The following is a 17,714-nucleotide window of genomic DNA, read 5'->3' as shown; positions in this document are numbered from 1 at the left end:
TCATCCCATGTTCACACTGGAGGAACATACTGATGGAGTCCTTGTTCTTCCACAGATCCTGCAATGTTGTTCAGGGCAATGTTGTAGTGCCGGCTCAGCCTTGTGATGGCCCAGCCTTGCTCCGTCTTGCCGATTACCTCCATCTACTTCTTCACGAAGAAAACGACATGACGCCTCTTAGTAGGTAGTGCAGGAGCCATGGAGACTATAACTAGGATCATGCACAAGGCAGACAGGACCTGCTGTAGCCAGGGAACTGCCACAAAAGCCACAAACTCAGCCATCATGCAGATTTAGGTCACAGTAATCAGAGCACTAGGGCATGGAGCACTTAAGGGCCCCACAGTTAGTCACTGCGCTACAGTAATGATCGAGGTACATGGGGCAACTGGTAAAGTCACAGCACTTGAGGGTAGGCACTATGTGGGTCACAATTCACAACGCACATTTGTACATCCTCACTATACAGCAGTCTAGGGCATGGAGCACTAAAGGGGCCACAAGCTAGTCTCTGCACTATGGCAACAAGTGAGGCATATGGGGCCATAGGCAGTCACAGCACTGGGGGAGAGGCATCATGTAAGTCACAAAATCACAAACCACATGTATGTCCTCACTATACAGTGCTCAACAGAAGTATGTGGTGCCCGGCGCCCCCCCCAACAAAACAAACCTTTAAATTATGAAAACAACATGGAAAAAATGCATTATAATTACTGTACCTTTAATGCTTGGTAGGGTTTCCTTTGCGCCTCTTCACAGACCTGAGACGTCGTGGAAGTGAAAGGGCCAGGTTCCTCAGGTGCCAGGGTGATATACTAGCCCAGGACTCATGAATGGCTGATTCCAGCTTAGGCAGAGAGCTCACGTCCTTCCCTTGGAGATTCTTCTTTACGAGGTACCAGAGGTTTTCTATCGGGTTGAGATCTGGGCTATTGCCTGGCCAGTCTTTCATGAAGGAGACCTCACAGTCACGAAGCCAGTTGGTGACAGATTTGGCTTTATGAGCAGGTGCACCGTCCTGCTGAAACACTCATGCACCTGTAAGCTCGAAGGACTCAGGTAAATGATCATAAAGCAGCTCCAGGTAAACGTCCTGATTCACTTTGCAGTTCCTGGGAAGCACAACAAGCTTCCCCAACCCCTTACCAGAGAAACAACCCCATACCATTAGTGAATCAGGGTGTTTAACTGTGCTTTCCATGTAACAGGGGTCAAGCGGGTCACTACCTCTGCGCCGGTACACTCGCTCTCCTCGATTACAGGTACAGTAATGGTAAATGTTGCCTCATCAGACCACAATGCTGACAACCATTGCTCCTCACCCCAAGTAAGGTACCTGTTAGCAAAGGCAAGCTTACAAAGTTACTGGTTATGTGTAAGAGGAGGCTTTCTCACAGGCCCGTGGCTTGTGTAACCAAGTTCATGGACTCTTCGAGAAACAGTGCGCACTGAAACCTCGCCAAACACTTCCGGGTTGCTTTCCTTATTTCTCCTTGCAGTCACCTGAGGATTAGACTCCACTGCATGTTTGAGCACATTAACAGACCTCAGGGAAGTTTTCTTGGGCCTACCAGATCATGGTTTCTTTGTAGAAATGTTAACACTGTTTTCCACTCTGTAACAGGTGCACCACCTCTCCACTGTTGACCCAGCCACACCAACCAAATCACTAATTTCCTTTGTGGGGTGGCCTGCCTCCTTTAGAGCAATGATCTGTGATATTATTTCACTAGACAATTCACGGGTAGGGACCATATTAAAGTAGCGAAAGCCAAAATACTGTGGTTCACTAGGTAAAAAATAGGGCAACGAGAGGGAGGAGCGGCCGGGTTCCCCTATCTCTCGCAGCCCGCAGGCAACTGAGGTGCCAGTCAACCAGCGCGTAGTAAGGCCTCAGGCTGCCATGATGTCATGTTAGCGCCCAAAACTTCTGGCTAAATTTTTTCTCCCCAATAAAAGGGTGATTCTTATTTTTGCCAAAAGTATTGGGCGTCTTGACATAGGCGCCCAATACTTTTGTCGAGCACTGTACAGTAGTCAGAGCACTAGGGTACAAAGCACTGAAAGGTCACATGGCTGGTCACAGCACTACAGTGAATGAGACATGGGAGGCCACACACTAAATCACAGCAATAAGGTTTAGCCACTGCATGGGTCACAAGAGCAGAGCACAAATTTATGTCCTCACAACACAGCGTCCACAGGAGAGAATGAGGGAGTAATGATAGGCTCAGCAAGCTGGGTGGGCTGCTCTCGCATTGCACTGTGAACGACTGCCACATTGTGCATTGTCCCACGTGCTGATTGGGTCCCGCTACAGAACCAGACGATATGCCTTGCTACCAGAAAATGCATAGGACCGCCGATTGCCTCCCGTTTCAGCACCGGATGTTGTTTTAACAGAGCCGAGAAAAAAACGCTGGATATTGCGATGACAACTAACTGAGAGTTTCCTGTATGGAGTAAATGGGAAGCTGTTGAATTCCATGAAAATTATGTATAAGGGTACTAGGGCTGCAGTGCATGTGGATGGTGAACTGAGTGAATTTTTCAATCTGAACTGAAACAAGGATATATCATGGTTGTTCAGTTTGTATATGGATGAAGTTATAAAGGGCTATAAGGTAGGGCAGTGGGTGTTGGAGTGGCCCTAATGAGAGAGGGCAGTGTTTGAAAACTTCCTGTTCTGTTGTTTGCAGATGATACTGTATTATTAAGTGGAGATGAAGGGGAACTGCAAGGCTTGGTGAATGAGTTTCAGAGAGTATGTATGATGTGGAATTTAAAAGCGAATGCAAGGAAGAGTGAAGTTGGGGTCTTAAGAGAGAAAAATGTCACTGAATGCAGTGAGGCCGAATGGTAAAGAAATGGAAAATGTGTGTGCATTTAAATACTTGGGTAGTATGATGAGTAAGGATAGAAGTTTAGAGGATGAAGTGTTTGAAAGGGTACATCAGGGAAAAAAAGTTGTTGGTTCATTGAAAGCAGTACAGTATTAAAAAATCAGAAAGTGAGCACAGAAGTAAAAAAAAAAAAAAATTGCTGCACGATAGTACTATGATACCCACTCTAACATATGGAAGCGAAGCTTGGACCTCGTTGGAAGGACACAAGTCAAGAGTGAGAGCAGCGGAAATGAGCTGTCTGAAAGGAGCATGTGGAATTATATAGAGAGAGAGACTGACAAATGAGGAAGTGAAAGAGTGTTGTGGTGTGGATGTGTGATAGAAAGCGTTAGGGAAATATACACTGAGGTGGTTTGACCATTTGGAGAGGATGGAATGTGAGACATAATCGAGGAGAGTGTACAGTATGTGAGTGAGATGGAGAGGGGGGAGAGGGTGGGGAAGACTGAGGATGAGATAGAGAAATGGAGTGGAGAGGTATATGAGAGAGGGGGGGTGTAAGTTGGGGGGAGGGCAGCAAAATGGCAGAGGACGGGGTGACGTGACGGTGATTTGTTTGTGGCCACCCCTTATGTGATTAAGGCATCTGGCTATAGACAGACAGACGGACATACTAGACTCCACTCTTCTAAGGCTGAAATACTCCTAAAGTCTGATCACAGTTTAAACCCATGGAGTTCAAACTGGAGAAGGGTTATGTGCAGTCATAAGAAAAACTATTGTTACCCTTCCGAGCTATGCACTATGACACAACGATAAAGTGTTGTGGAATGACGGGACAGGAAATCTTGTACCTCAAACCCGTCCATGTCTGTTATTTGAGACACAGATATTAGAATTTGTGCTAGAGGTAATAAAAGCTAATTAGATCGTTTGGCCTCTTTGCATAGAGACGATACGTTTTATTATTCGGCACCGAATTCATTAAATAAAAAAATAACTGAATGGTCTGAAGTCAGCAACACACATGCAGACGGGCAATGAGTATGTGCACCTATGCCAGACGTATGATAATACTTCAGCCAATACAAGCCAACTTAGTAAATTTCAGTATAATAATGATATGCATTGCTTTCTACATATAATAAATGTTGAGTAGGAGAATAATAATACATGTTCAATCTCACTGCTTTAATATTTTGTATACCCACCCCCTGCTTCAAAAACAGCTTCTGGACGTCTGAAGCATCCATCTGAAGCATTTAACCACCCATCTAAAGCAAACAAATGAACTCGTGCACCCCTGCTAGACTATCATTAAACACACACACACACACACACACACACACACAGTCGATGCCTATAGATTTAATACCATTCAAATTAATTTATTTGTTGTATTCTATAGATAGTAAGTGTTGAAAAGTAGGAAAATAATAAACCTGCCGAATTTCATTACAGTATTAATCCCCGGTGGGGCGCTCAGGGTAACGCTAACACGTCCTATATATTTCCCCGCCAGGTGGCTCATTCTTGCTCATTATTCCAACTCTTGTAATGGGATTGTGATATGGCAACACTAGATAGGGGAGGGGCAAACAGCAAGGATCTGCCCACATAGCCCAGCTAATGTTCGTTTAGCATCAAGCAGTCCTGGGGGTAACGATACTTTTTCTTATGACTGTACATATCATCCTTAATTCTTTTTCTCACCCAAAAATGGGTTGAGGTACATGTAACAGTGGAACCTTAAAAGGCACAAAAAATGAGATTCCCATATTCTGAAATGGTTGGGATCAGGAGGCTTTTGGATGGAGGGTGAAAGACTGACGAAGAGAGTGTATGTAAGTGAGGTGGAGGGGGGAAGAGGGACGGGGAGGCTGAGGATGAGATGGAGGGATGGGGTGGAGAGGTATATGAGAGAGGGGGGTGTGAGTTGGGAGCAGGGCAGTGAAATGGCGGGGGACAGGGCGACTTGGAGGTGATTTGTTTGTGGTCACCCCAAACGGGATTGAGGCGTCTGGCAATAGATAGATAGACATTACACCTAGTATTAGTCATATGTACAGTATGGATAGCCAGATGCCCCTTGCCATACCTCTCACTAATTACTATACTCGTACTACAATTTATTACTTCATATTAATGGTTACATTATTTTTTTTTTTTGTTTACTTGAAAAAAAAAAAAGAATGTTGTGGTAGGTGGGGGCACTCACCATCCACTCAGTCTATGTAGTACTGCCCTTGGGTGACTGCCCTTTCCTCTCTTCCTTCCTCTTCTGTCTTTGCTTGCTTGATTCTTTCCTCTTCCTTCTGCCTACAGGTGACTTTACACTCTCTCTTCTGTGTTTCTTTCCTTGATTCTTTCCTCTTCTTCTGCCTATGGGTGGCTCTACACTGTGTGACAAGCCAAATGGTTTCTTGTACACCAGGAAACCATTTACTATGCTGGGTAGTAACCATATAACCAAATTATGGCACCTGGTGGTTTAGTGGGCAATTAAGACACTCCAGTCAGATTGAGCCTGTGAAGGTTTATATCCAAGTTGTGGTTGGGGTTCATTGCTCATGTAATGTCACTCGGGGATGAGTGAAGCTGGTCACTCTCATTTTAAATGTCAGGACCAACTTGCCTAGCCCCGGGCTCCTACACTTCTCATGGGCCAACACAGGATTAGATGATGATAATGATGTGAAATAATGTGGGTCTAACTTATATTAACACTTTCATGACCAGCATCCCACTGCCCAAGTAGACCAGTATAAATTGAAACTCTAATATGCCATACAACATTGTCAACTTATGTAACTGCACATCAGTAATGTACTGGCCGCCTTGTGTTGGTACAGTGACCTGCTGTAGCCGAGATCAGCAGATCCAATTTGATGACTATCGCATGTGCAAAGATTTGTGCTTGATGATTCTAAGTTACCAGATCTCAAGATATTTTTCACTCTGATATGCTTGTATGTTACAGGCTGAAGAGATGTTTTTTTGTTCAGTATTTCAGGGCTGAGATTTTTAATGGCCACTAATTTTGCAAATTGGTCCATAAATTTTTCAGCAGCAACATTGTTAGTAGATACATTTTCCCCACATACCTTCACACACTTTATTACATGACATTGCTTCAATGTGTTTGGTCAACCAGTGGAATATTCACAAGATACAGTGATGTAAGTTGTTTGTGGTATTCCTTGGCTTTCTCAATCAGTATAGGTCCAGAAAAGGAGTTCCTTCATGTCTACACTGTTTGAACCATTCATATAGCACTGATCAGTGGTGGCACATTTAGGTTCACTTAAATTTTTCTGTTTTGTCATAGAGTCAGCATTTTCACATGCAGCATAAAATTCTAATATTTTTCACGTTGTTTCTACAGGCAAACCACAGTCGTTGTTGCAATTCCATATGTGTCTCATAGCTTCTTTGTTGCAACACCTCTATCTAACTTCTTAAGAATTAATTTCCACTTTTTTTTTGACATTTAGAACTTTGTTTCCTTATTACGGCTGTCACTATCATCACTACTATGTTTCTTTGAAGAAATTTTTTCCAAGTATAGGATTAAAAAAAAAACGGCAGCTCTGTCCGCACCGGCAGAACAAAGAATGAAGAAATCATCCACGTGGATGACATGGGTTGAGTAAGGCCAGCCTAGCCAAGCTTGTGAGCAAGCTAGGGATGTGTGACTCTCTTTGGCCATGCTCTTGAGCTAGCTTAGGCAAGTGAGTATTCCACGATAGCTCATGAGCTTTTTTAAAGAATGAGTCATGCTTGCCCCACGCTAGATCATGAGCTTGGTTAAACAATGAGTCACTCTGACTATCTATCTATCTATCTATTGCCAGACGCCTCAATCCCGTTTGGGGTGGCCACAAACAAAATGCCTCCACGTCACCCTGTCCCCCGCCATTTCACTGCCCTGCTCCCAACTCACACCCCCCTCTCTCATATACCTCTCCACCCCATCCCTCCATCTCATCCTCGGCTTCCCCCTCCCTCTTCCCCCCTCCACCTCACTCAAATACATTCTCTTCGTCAGTCTTTCACCCTCCATCCTCTCCACATGGCCAAACCACCTCAGTGTGTTCCTCATAACGCTTCCTATCACATCCACATCCACACCACAACGCTCCTTTATATCCTCATTCGTCAGCCTGTCTCTCCATGTGACTCCACAGGCTCCTCTTAAATAACTCATTTCCACTGCTCTCACTCTTGACTTGTGTCTTTCCAACAACGTCCAAGCTTCACTTCCATACGTTAGAGTTAGTATCACAATACTGTCATGTAGTAACTTTTTCACTTCCATGCTCACTTCCCTGTTTCTTATCACTGCTTTCAAAGAACCAGCAACCTTTCTTCCCTGCTGCACACTTTCAAGCACTTCACCCTCCAAACCTCCATCCTTACTCATCACACTACCAAAGTACTTAAACGTACTCACATTTTCCAATTCCTCACCATCCAACCTCGCTGTACATTCACTGACTTCACCTCTCTCAAAGACAATCACTTTACTCTTCCCTACATTCACCTTTAGATTCCATTTCTTACACACTCTCCCAAACTCATCCACCAAGCCTTGCAGCTCCCCTTCGTCTTCACTCAACAACACAGTATCATCTGCAAACAACAGTACAGGGACGGCTGAAGAGTCACACAGTACAGGGAGTTTCCAAACACTATCCTCTCTCACCAGGGCCACTCCAACATCCACTACCCTACCTTGTACCTCTTTTATTACCCCATCCATGTACAGATTGAACAACCATGGAGACATGACACATCCCTGTTTCAACCCAACCTTCAAAGAGAAAAATTCACTTAGTTCACCATCCACACGCACTGCAGCCTTAGCACCATCATACATACTCTTCACAGCATTCAACAACTTCCCATCTACTCCATATATTCTTAATACTTTCCACAATCCTTGTCTATCCACCCTGTCATATGCTTTCTCCAAATCCATGAAAGCCGCATACAACTTCTTTCCCTTCTCTAGAAACTTTTCCACTAAAGATCTAAGAATGAATATCTGATCTACACAACCTCTTCCCTTCCTAAAGCCTCCCTGTTCTTCTCCAACTAATTCCTCTGTTCTTACTCTAACTCTGTCAACAGGTATCCTACCATACACTTTTCCTATTATACTAAGAAGACAAATCCCCCTATGATTACCACACACTTCTTTTTCCCCTTTTCCTTTGTACAAGGGAATAATTATACCCGACTTCCAATCCTCCGGGACTCTACCTTCCTCCCAAGCCAATCTACACATCTTCCACATCCATTCTACTACAATCTCTTCCCCATGCTTCAGCATTTCACCACACACTCCATCAATTCCTAGGGCTTTCCTGAATTTAACTTTCTTCATTGCTTCCATAACTTCTATCCTACTGATTTCTTCCTGTCTTCTCATCTCCCTCCTTCTCCCACCCATTCCCCAGCCACTTATACTCGCATTACTTCCATCCTGTATGTTCAACAATTCCTTAAAGTGTTCTCTCCATCTGCTCACTTTTTCTCCCTTCTCCACTAGTAATCTACCATTTCTACCTTTCACTCCCCTGCTAACCTCACTTCCACCCTGTCTTACTATCTTCACCTCTTTCCAGAACATTTTCTTACAGTCCCTCCACTTTACATTAAAATTCCTTCCAAATTCCTCATCCATTCTCTTCTTACTCTCTCTTACTAATCTTTTCACCTCTCTCTTTCTTTCTACATATAACTCTCTCTTCCGCCTCTCAACTTCTTCCACACCCCTATTTCTCATCCATTCATTGTATGCTTTCTTCTTTTGTGCCACAGCCTGTCTCACCTCTCCAGTCCACCACACTGTTCCTTGCACCCCCCTCCGTCTTCTCTTCCTCCCACACACCACATCACATTCTGCACATATTTCTTCTGTAAATATCCTGCACACACCTTCCACATCCCCCATCTGCTCCAATTCATATTTGCCCAATCGTTCCTCCACTTCTCTCTTATACTCTGCCTTTTTCTCATCCTCTTGTAACCTTTCCACTCTCCTTGCAACTACTCCTTCCTCTCGCCTTTCCCTTCTTCTATTTCTTCATCTTACTTGGATCCTAATTCTGGCCACCACCAAGTAGTGGTCAGAAAGTCCACTTCCCCAACCTCCATAAGCTCTTGCATCCATTACACATCTTCGCATCCTTTCTGACTATCACTGTGCTTTATAAACATGGCGGTATACATGGAGAGTAATGAGGAGGATGGATGGTGAACTTGTTGAACGAAAGTCAATGATAGACTAGGTGTGTGTGGATGAGTGAATGAGAAGACAAGTGTTGGATGCAGGAGTGTGGAGAGGGTGGGGGAATGGAGTCTCGGACCATCACTTAGTGATGGCCAAGGTAGAGCTGCAAAGAAAGTGGTTGAGGAGACGAAGGGGAAGACAGGAGGAAGCAACTCCTGTGAGAAGAGTGGAGAAATTGCAAGATAGTGAGAAAATGACAGAGTATAAGAGCATAGTGGAAGAAAGATTGGGAAGGTATGAGCTAGAGCAGATGGAAGGGGTGGAAGACGTATGTAAGATATTCACAGAAGAGATAGGCGCAGCGTGTGAGGCGGTTTGTGGAGTGAGGAGGAGATGCAAGGGTGTGCAAGGGACAGCATGGTGGAATGATGAGGTGAAACGAGCTGTGGAACAAAAGAAGAAGGCATATAGTGAATGGTTAGCGAGTAGAGGTAGGGGAGAAGATGAGAGAGAGAAGAGAGAGGTATAAGTGAGCAGGAGAAGGGAGGTTAAGAGACTGGTGAAGGAGAGTAAAAAGAAAGTGGATGAAGAGTTTGGGAGGAATCTGAGTGTGAAATGGAGGGAGAGTAAGAAATTGTTTTGGAAGGAGGTAAAGAAAGTAAGGCAGTGTGAAAGGGGAAATAGTAGGGGAGTGAAAGATAGGAATAATAGATTGTTGGTGGAGAAAAGAGAGAAACTGAGGAGATGGAAGGAGAACTTGGAGGATTTGTTGAATGTAGAGAGTGAGAGCAGTGTGAGTATAAGTGGTTGGGAAATGGCTGGGAGAAGAAGAGATGAGAGGAGGGAGGAAGAGATCAGTAGGGCGGAAGTAGTGGAAGCGATGAAGAAGATTAAGTTGGGAAAGGCCCCAGGAATTGATGGAGTGTGTGGTGAAATGCTTAGGTATGGGGGTGAGACTGTTGTGGAGTGGATATGGAAGTTGTGTAGATTGGCTTGGGAAGAGGGAAGGGTTCCAGAGGACTGGAAATCAGGTATAATTGTTCCTTTATACAAAGGAAAAGGTGAGAGAGAAGTATGAGGTAACCATAGGGGTATTTGCCTACTTAGTGTGACTGGTAAAATTTATGGTAGAATACTCATTGATAGGGTTAGGCGTATGACAGAGGAGCTAGTTGGAGAAGAACAAGGAGGATTTAGGAAGAGAAAAAGGTGTGTAGATCAGATATTTGTTCTAAGATGTTTAGTGGAGAAGTATCTAGAGAAAGGAAGGAAAGTGTATGCTGCCTTCATGGACTTGGAGAAAGCTTATGACAGAAAAGATAGGCAAGGTATGTGGAAGGTATTAAGAATGTATGGAGTGGAGGGGAAATTGTTGAGTGCTGTGAAGAGTATGTACGAGGGAGCTAGGGCTACGGTGCGAGTGGATGGTGGGCTGAGTGAGTTCTTTGATCTCAATGTGGGACTGAAACAGGGTTGTGTGATGTCTCCATGGCTGTTTAATATATACATGGATGGGGTTGTAAAGGAGGTGCAGGGTAGGGCAGTGGTTGTGGGGGTGACTCTAATGAATGAGGGTGAGATTTGGAAGCTTGTGGTGTTGTTGTTTGCTGATGATACAGTACTGTTGAGTGAAGATGAATGGGAGTTGCAAGGTTTGGTGAATGAATTTGGGACAGTCTGTAGGAGGAGGAATCTGAAAGTTAATGTAAACAAAAGTAAAGTTATGGTGTTTGAGAGGAATGAAGTCACAGAGTGTGCCGTGAGGTTGGATGGTGAGGATATGGAGAATGTGAGTGCATTCAAGTACTTGGGTAGTGTGATGGGTAAGGATGGAACTCTGGGGGATGAAGTGCGTGAAAGGGTACAGCAGGGAAGGAAGGTTGTTGGTACACTGAAATCAGTCATAAGAAATAGGGAGGTGCGTATGGAAGTTAAGAAGTCACTGCATGATAGTATTGTGATCCCTACCTTGACGTATGGAAGCGAGGCATGGACCTTGCAAGAGGGGAGCAAGTCAAGAGTGAGAGCAGTGGAAATGAGTTACCTGAAAGGAGCATGTGGAGTGACGTGGAGGGACAGGTTGACGAATGAAGAAGTGAAGGAATGCTGTGGGGTGGATGTGGATGTGGTTGAGAAGATTAGGAGAAATACACTGAGGTGGTTTGGACATGTGAAGAGAATGGAGAATGAAAGACTGACTAAGAGGGTGTATGTAGGTGAGGTGGAGGGAGGGAGAGGGAGAGGTAGACCGAGGATGAGGTGGAGGGATGGAGTTGAGAGGTATATGAGGGAGGGGGGGGGGGTGAGTTGGAGGGAGGGTAGGCAAATGGTGGGTGACAGAGCGACTTGGAGGCGTTTTGTCTGCAGCCACTCTTTGCGGGATTAGGGCGTCGGGCTATAGATAGATAGATAGGTAATTGCAGAAAACAAAAACATTATTTTACTATATATATTTTATTTATTATTATTTTTTTTTTTGTGGTGGCACAATCTTTTTTCTCTCTCTAATGAATGTATTTTAAAATTCTTTAGGAAAAATTGTGTTTTCAGAAATTTGTTATTAGGATTTTGGTTATTGCGCTGTATTTTTGTGATTTACTGTAAACTTAGTAGCAGAATCTTTCTATCACCAGTTGCCTTAATATCATAAGGGGTGGAACAAATAAACTGACTCCATGTCATCGTGTCCTTTGCCGTCTTACTGCCCTCTCTCCAACTCACATCTCCCCCTCTCATATATCTCTCAACTTCATTCCTCCATCTATTCCTCCACCTCAACCTCAATCTCCCCCTCCCCCCCCCCCACCTAACACACATACTGTACACTCTTCTTGTCAGTTTCTGATTCTCCACACAGCAGAAAAAGAAAGTAGGGTTATGCAACTTATATCAAGGGTAACAAGAACTTAGCATACTGTCCTCATATTCTCTGCATGCCCTTCGCCACGATGACGCTTATGTCATCATAACCCTCCAGTGTGTGCACACCATGACCCCTCTGTGTCATCGTATACCAATGCCACCAAAGGGGACAGCAGAGGGTTTAGTTTATTGTGCTAGGGCCTTTCATACTGGCTTGTATATGGTACTGAGGATAAAATAACCCCTTAAGACTGATGTCGCCCGATCGTGCTTTTGTGTAATTTGGCATGCCAGTCTATCCCGCACGATCGATAGACACACAAAAAACTGGGGAAGGGTAACTCCTCCCCTTTGGTGATGTATATGGGATCAGACCACTGAGAGCTAGAGTGTCTGGGGTGGTATGGTGTGATTGGCCCCCTAAGGTGGGGAAGAAGGAACCCCCACCCCACCACTGTCACTTTACCTCCCTCAGCCCCATTGCATCATCTCCACATTATCCCCTCCCAACCAACCATACCCCAACTTACCCCCTACAGCAGTGTGTGTGCATAGCAACCTTTCTCCCCTCTCCCTCCTCCCCCAACCTCTTCCCCTATCCCTCCCTCCTTCCCCAACCTCTTCCCCTATCCCTCCCTCCTCCTCCCCCCTCCAGCCAGACACACCCCATCTCCACTTTTTGCCTGGCTTGTTTTGTTGCTATGGGCGTATGCCACACTGACATTTCATGCCTAGGGAACACTTCACATCAACATTAGTTACAGTATGTTTTGCCCATGGGGGATTGGTAACTTTTTTGCATCTTTGACGGGCGATTGTGCAATAACTATTTGGTCAATCTGGCTGAAACATACATTTTCAGGTGTGTAAATTCAGTCTCTTGAAACATGGAAGAAAAATTTTTACCGCGGTGAAAGTTGAAAAATCAACCCTGTTTTCCGGCTGGAAGGACAGACCTACTGAGCGAACTGTGTACTTTAGGGGATAAACTCCACCCACTTTGCCCAGCCCCCTTTTTTTTCAGCCAATGCCAATATACATGGGAGGGCACGTGACTGATGGCATGATGGACAGTAGCTATGCATCCTGCCAGGATCAGTCTTGGCTGTGTGTCATAGGAGAGTGTACTGTTGTTCCCTATACAGTGAATTATGGCTGAATCGCTGAGTATTCTTGAGGAATCTTGCGATTCCTTGAGTGATGTGGATTATCAGCTGTCGGCTCAAGACTCGGATATTGATAACTCATCCAATGAAGAACTTGAGAGTGATGAATTTGATGATAGTCATGAAAAAGAAATCAAAGGTGGCTGGCGGTTGATAAGCGACATATTTGATGAATAACATCCCAACCACGTGCCTGAATTTACGACTGATTTTATCGGGCTGAACCCAGCGATCAGTGAATCTGAATTTGTGTCACCTTTGGACTCTTTCAAGCTATTTCTTGATGCAGATGTAGTGAAGCAAATATGTGAATGGACTGATCAGAAGGAAAATAAATTTTCCAGTGAACACCCACAGAAAAAAGGTAAAGTAAACAGCATTCTTTGGCATCCAGTTTCAGAAAGTGATATGTACACTTTTATCAGCCTCTTGTTTGCCATGGGAATAACGAAATTGCCCCGCATTTACATGCACTGCAGCAGAAGTATGTTGTATGGTGGCCCAGCAATGTTCTGTCCTGAAGTGATGAGTAGAAACCAGTTTGTGAGCATAATGAAATTCCTACATTTTTTCCACGGTTGAAACTGTAAAGAAAGGAAACCTGAAACACATAGTGGGCCTTACCTGGACATGCTGAGAAAGAGGAGCCAAATGATAATGAAACCAGGTGAAGATGTTGCTACTGATGAAGCCCTTATTCTGTGTAAAGGACGAATTAGATTTCGCCAGTTTATAAAGACAAACAGCCATTTTCTCAGTCACCTAAGCACCCGAATCAGGCACCCGCTCCTGAGCCTCGGACGCCAGCACCCAAAAACTGAGATTGGTTTTCTCAGTCAATGAATTTCTCGGGTGCGAGTGCCCAAGCCTAGGAACCTAGTGCCTGAGTGACCTGCACTGAGCTGGCAATGCTGACCAGGCCCACCTGTGGTAGTTAGCAGTACTTTACTACCAAATGGTGACCAATCATATTTTTATTCATTCATTCATTGCCAGACGCCATGTATCCCAGACGGGGTGGCCAAGGGCTTAGAGTTAATTGTTTTACGGGGAGGGGCACTAATCCTCCACCAACCCCACTTGACACGTAGGGATGCCAACAGCATCTGGTGTTCCCAGGCGGTCACCCGTCCATGTACTAACCAGACCCAATCATATTTAATTTTGCATAAATACAGGTACATTATATTTTGGGTAGTTTTTTGAGTGGCCAAAATCGTTTTAAAAGTGTGTTTTGAATGACTGGTCAGCAAGAGGAGCCAAGGTCATTCACTTACGGAACATTTACCCACATTACCAATGGTTTAAGGCATCTTAATTAAGGCAGGAAACAAGATTTGGTATTGTTTTAAACATAAATCTGAATGTACAGTAGGTACATATCACTTTTTCCAACCACCTGGAGTGGTGACTTGCAGCCAAGGCAGACGATGGAGCTGGTTTGTTGACGATAACTAGTATTATTATGGCTGCATCATACTCTTGTAAAACATTTGGGAGTGTACAAATTTTTAACAATACTCTGCACCAAAACATCGAAATAAGATGTACTGACGTTACCCAGTACACATAAATTTTACAGTGGCCTGTCCAACTCAGAAGGTGTACCCTGCCCGATTAACAGTCAGGTGCTTCCACCCGATTGTTCCAATAATGGTTGGGTCACAGGCCTCGGAAACGCCACTGAGAAAACCAAATCGTTCTCGGGAGCTAGCAGACGACCTCGGGTGTGCAGTCCGAGGTGAATGTGAAAACAGCTGAAAGAAGGCTAGGTTTGGAGTGAAAGCCTTTGTTCTGTGCCCATCTAACCCAGAGTGGTGCAGATACTCTTGGACCTTTCACCTGTATTACGGTAAAATGGGTGACAGCATGAATGTTGAGGGTACTGGTGATTTATCCATGTCTAAGAAAGTGGTGGTGTTTCTGATGAATGACTTGCTGGACTGTGGTAGGCATGTAATCACAGACAACTGGTACTCAAGTGTAAACTGACTAATTACCTAGAATCGAGAAACACCACAATGACAGGTGCAGTGAGGAAAGGTAGGGGACCACCCAAAGAATTTGAGCAGGAAAAGCTTGAAAGACATCAATCTGTATTTGCTCGTAAGGATAATATGCTGTTGGTGAAGTGGCAGGACAAGGAAGATATCACATTGCTAACTACTAAATATGAGGCAAACATGTAGAAAAGTGTAAGACCTATTCTGGGCACAAAACTGTTTCCTACAATAAGCCCCTGCACATAGAGAAGTATAATGAACTGAGGGGCAGTGTTGACATGGCTGACAGTTTCTTGAACCATATGTAAATGATCGTAAAGCACAGCCTAGTTCAAGAAACTGGGTATTCAATTCATGTTCCACATGGCACTGAACTCGTTCATAGTATCCAGAACAGTGAGTGGGTACACTGGTAGCTTCATGGACTACATACTAGATATTATCAGAGAGATGCTGCTTGAATACAACATGGGTGCTGCAGTACTTCTCAGTAATTCACAGGAAAATAGATGCCATAAAAGAAAGACTGTTGTGCCCAGTGACACCCATCAGTTTGTGAAGTTGAGTGGAAACAAGAAAAAGAGATGTCAAGTGTGCTACCCAAAGTGTAAAGACACCAGGTACCACTGTCCTGGTTGCACAGGTGAACCTGGTCTCTGCCAAAGGAACACTATTGTCAGTGGCACAACCAGGATACGCCACCACCTGGGCCAAGCAGGGGCGAGAATGCCAAGAAAATGTAGGCCTAGATTTGAGTTCAGAGGAAACATTTCTAATACGTAAGTACATTGAATTAATTTATATATATATAATCTTTCACAGCACTGATTTTTATGATAAACCAACTCAAAATTTTTTTTTATTTATATTATTTATATTACAAGCACAACCAATGACAGACTCACTTTCACACACATAGGCATACTCTCACATACACTATATACACAAACATACAAAACACCACAGTTATTTTTACAAGACAGCAGCTTTTCCCTGGAAAAGTAGTGTCAGGGAAACAGGTGGGGGGGAGCCTCGTACAAGGTAATGCGCGAGATTAGTCACCCTCGTGGCAAAGGGGTTAAAGGAGGATAAAATGTTTGGGGGTATGGGATTAGAAACTTCTCTTGGTATTGGTGTACAGATGTGATGACACCACCACACGACACCTGTACTGTAAACAGTCTCCAATCAGTACTTCCTACAGTAAGGGAGACTGGGGAGGAGGACTATGCTTGAGGTTTTCTTTTCCGTGATTCATGTCCTACATGAGATAAAGAACCATGTGCTGGATCTCATAACTCCTTTCAATGAAGTCACTTTGCATGTAATAACCATCATCAATCACTTATATTTAGATGGAAAAAAAAAAAATGACCGGAGTATTTCTGTAGAGAATCATCAGCAGCTTCAAATGAAGAATGGATGTTAGTTCATTTGCAACTGACTAATTTCAATAATGTTAAATTAGTAATGAATTTATTTATCATCATCTAATCCTGTGTTGCCCCATGAGGAGCACAGGTGCCCAGGGCAAGTTACGTTGGTCAAGACATTTAAGATGAGAGTGACCAGCCTCACTCATCCCTGAGTGGCATTACATGAGCAATAAACCCCAACCACCCCTTGAATGTAAACCTGCACAGGCTCAATCCAATTGGAACACTTTAATTACCCACTAAACCACCAGGAGCCATAATTTGGTTATATGCTGGGTGGTAACCACATACTGTGATGTCAGTTACTTTATTTTATTTTATTTTATTTTTTTTAAATCCCCTCAACCATGAAACACAAGCATGTTTTTCAAAAGACTGTTTCACTCGATGTAGCATATATCCTGCGCACATCTAAGACTTTGATTGAGGCCGGACTGTAAACACAATTAGAATACTACTCATTTCTGACCTGATATAGCGATAATACTGGACAACATGCCAAGGATGGTAGTTCTGGTCTTGGAAGCCACTCTCGCCAGGTCTGAAGTATGTTGTGCGAGAGATGTAGCAGCCGTTATAGCGAGGGTGTGGCCGACGCAGGAACATCTCACGCCATGACCCGTACACTCCAGGCACACCACAGTTCATGCCCCATATCCTGACAACAATACTCCTGTTATAATTTATAATTATTCCAACTTAACTGTTTCGTAAAAACTAAAATCTACTCCTGTTATAATTTATAATTATTCCAACTTAATCATCTGGACCTCCTTTCCCACCCAAGGGCAGGGTGAGGAGGAGCAATGTCCAGACAGCACAAACTTGCCCAATCCAAATAGGCCACACTTCCATTCACTCATCAATCACGCCCCCAGAATCCTGGGTGTACCGGATACGCCAAAAACATTCACCACATTCTGCAGCTTCACACAAACGTATCACAACTTAACTGTTTTGTAAAAACTAAAATCTGGCTCCTTTATCAATGTGAAATTAATGTCTACATGTGTCATCATCAAATCAATCAATCACTCTCTCTCTTGCTCTCTTTATAGTGTATGTATATATACGTGTATACGTACACCCACCGCAGACTGACTTAGGACCTACACACAGAATTGCTTTGGGAGAGTTGTCTGTCTTTGGTTTGTGTTCCC

At 44.0% G+C, this 17,714-nt stretch overlaps 1 protein-coding gene across 1 annotated transcript in view; it reads right to left on the bottom strand.

Annotated features, from left to right (window-relative positions):
• The window catches only part of LOC145411800 (F-box only protein 9), a 91,218-nt gene that overhangs the window by 22,311 nt on the left and 51,193 nt on the right, over window positions 1–17,714 (bottom strand). Inside the window, exon 7 of the mRNA XM_080281743.1 lies at window positions 17,024–17,212. Within this exon, the coding sequence (XP_080137869.1) occupies window positions 17,024–17,212 (189 nt within the window). The remainder of the gene's footprint in view (window positions 1–17,023; window positions 17,213–17,714) is intronic.

Source organism: Coenobita brevimanus, chromosome 91, assembly GCF_032717465.1.
Source record: "Coenobita brevimanus isolate Jiangsu-jjx chromosome 91, ASM3271746v2, whole genome shotgun sequence".
Lineage (NCBI taxonomy): Eukaryota > Metazoa > Arthropoda > Malacostraca > Decapoda > Coenobitidae > Coenobita > Coenobita brevimanus.
Note: the sequence above shows the minus strand (reverse complement) of the source record. Positions and strands in the feature narration are given on the sequence as shown.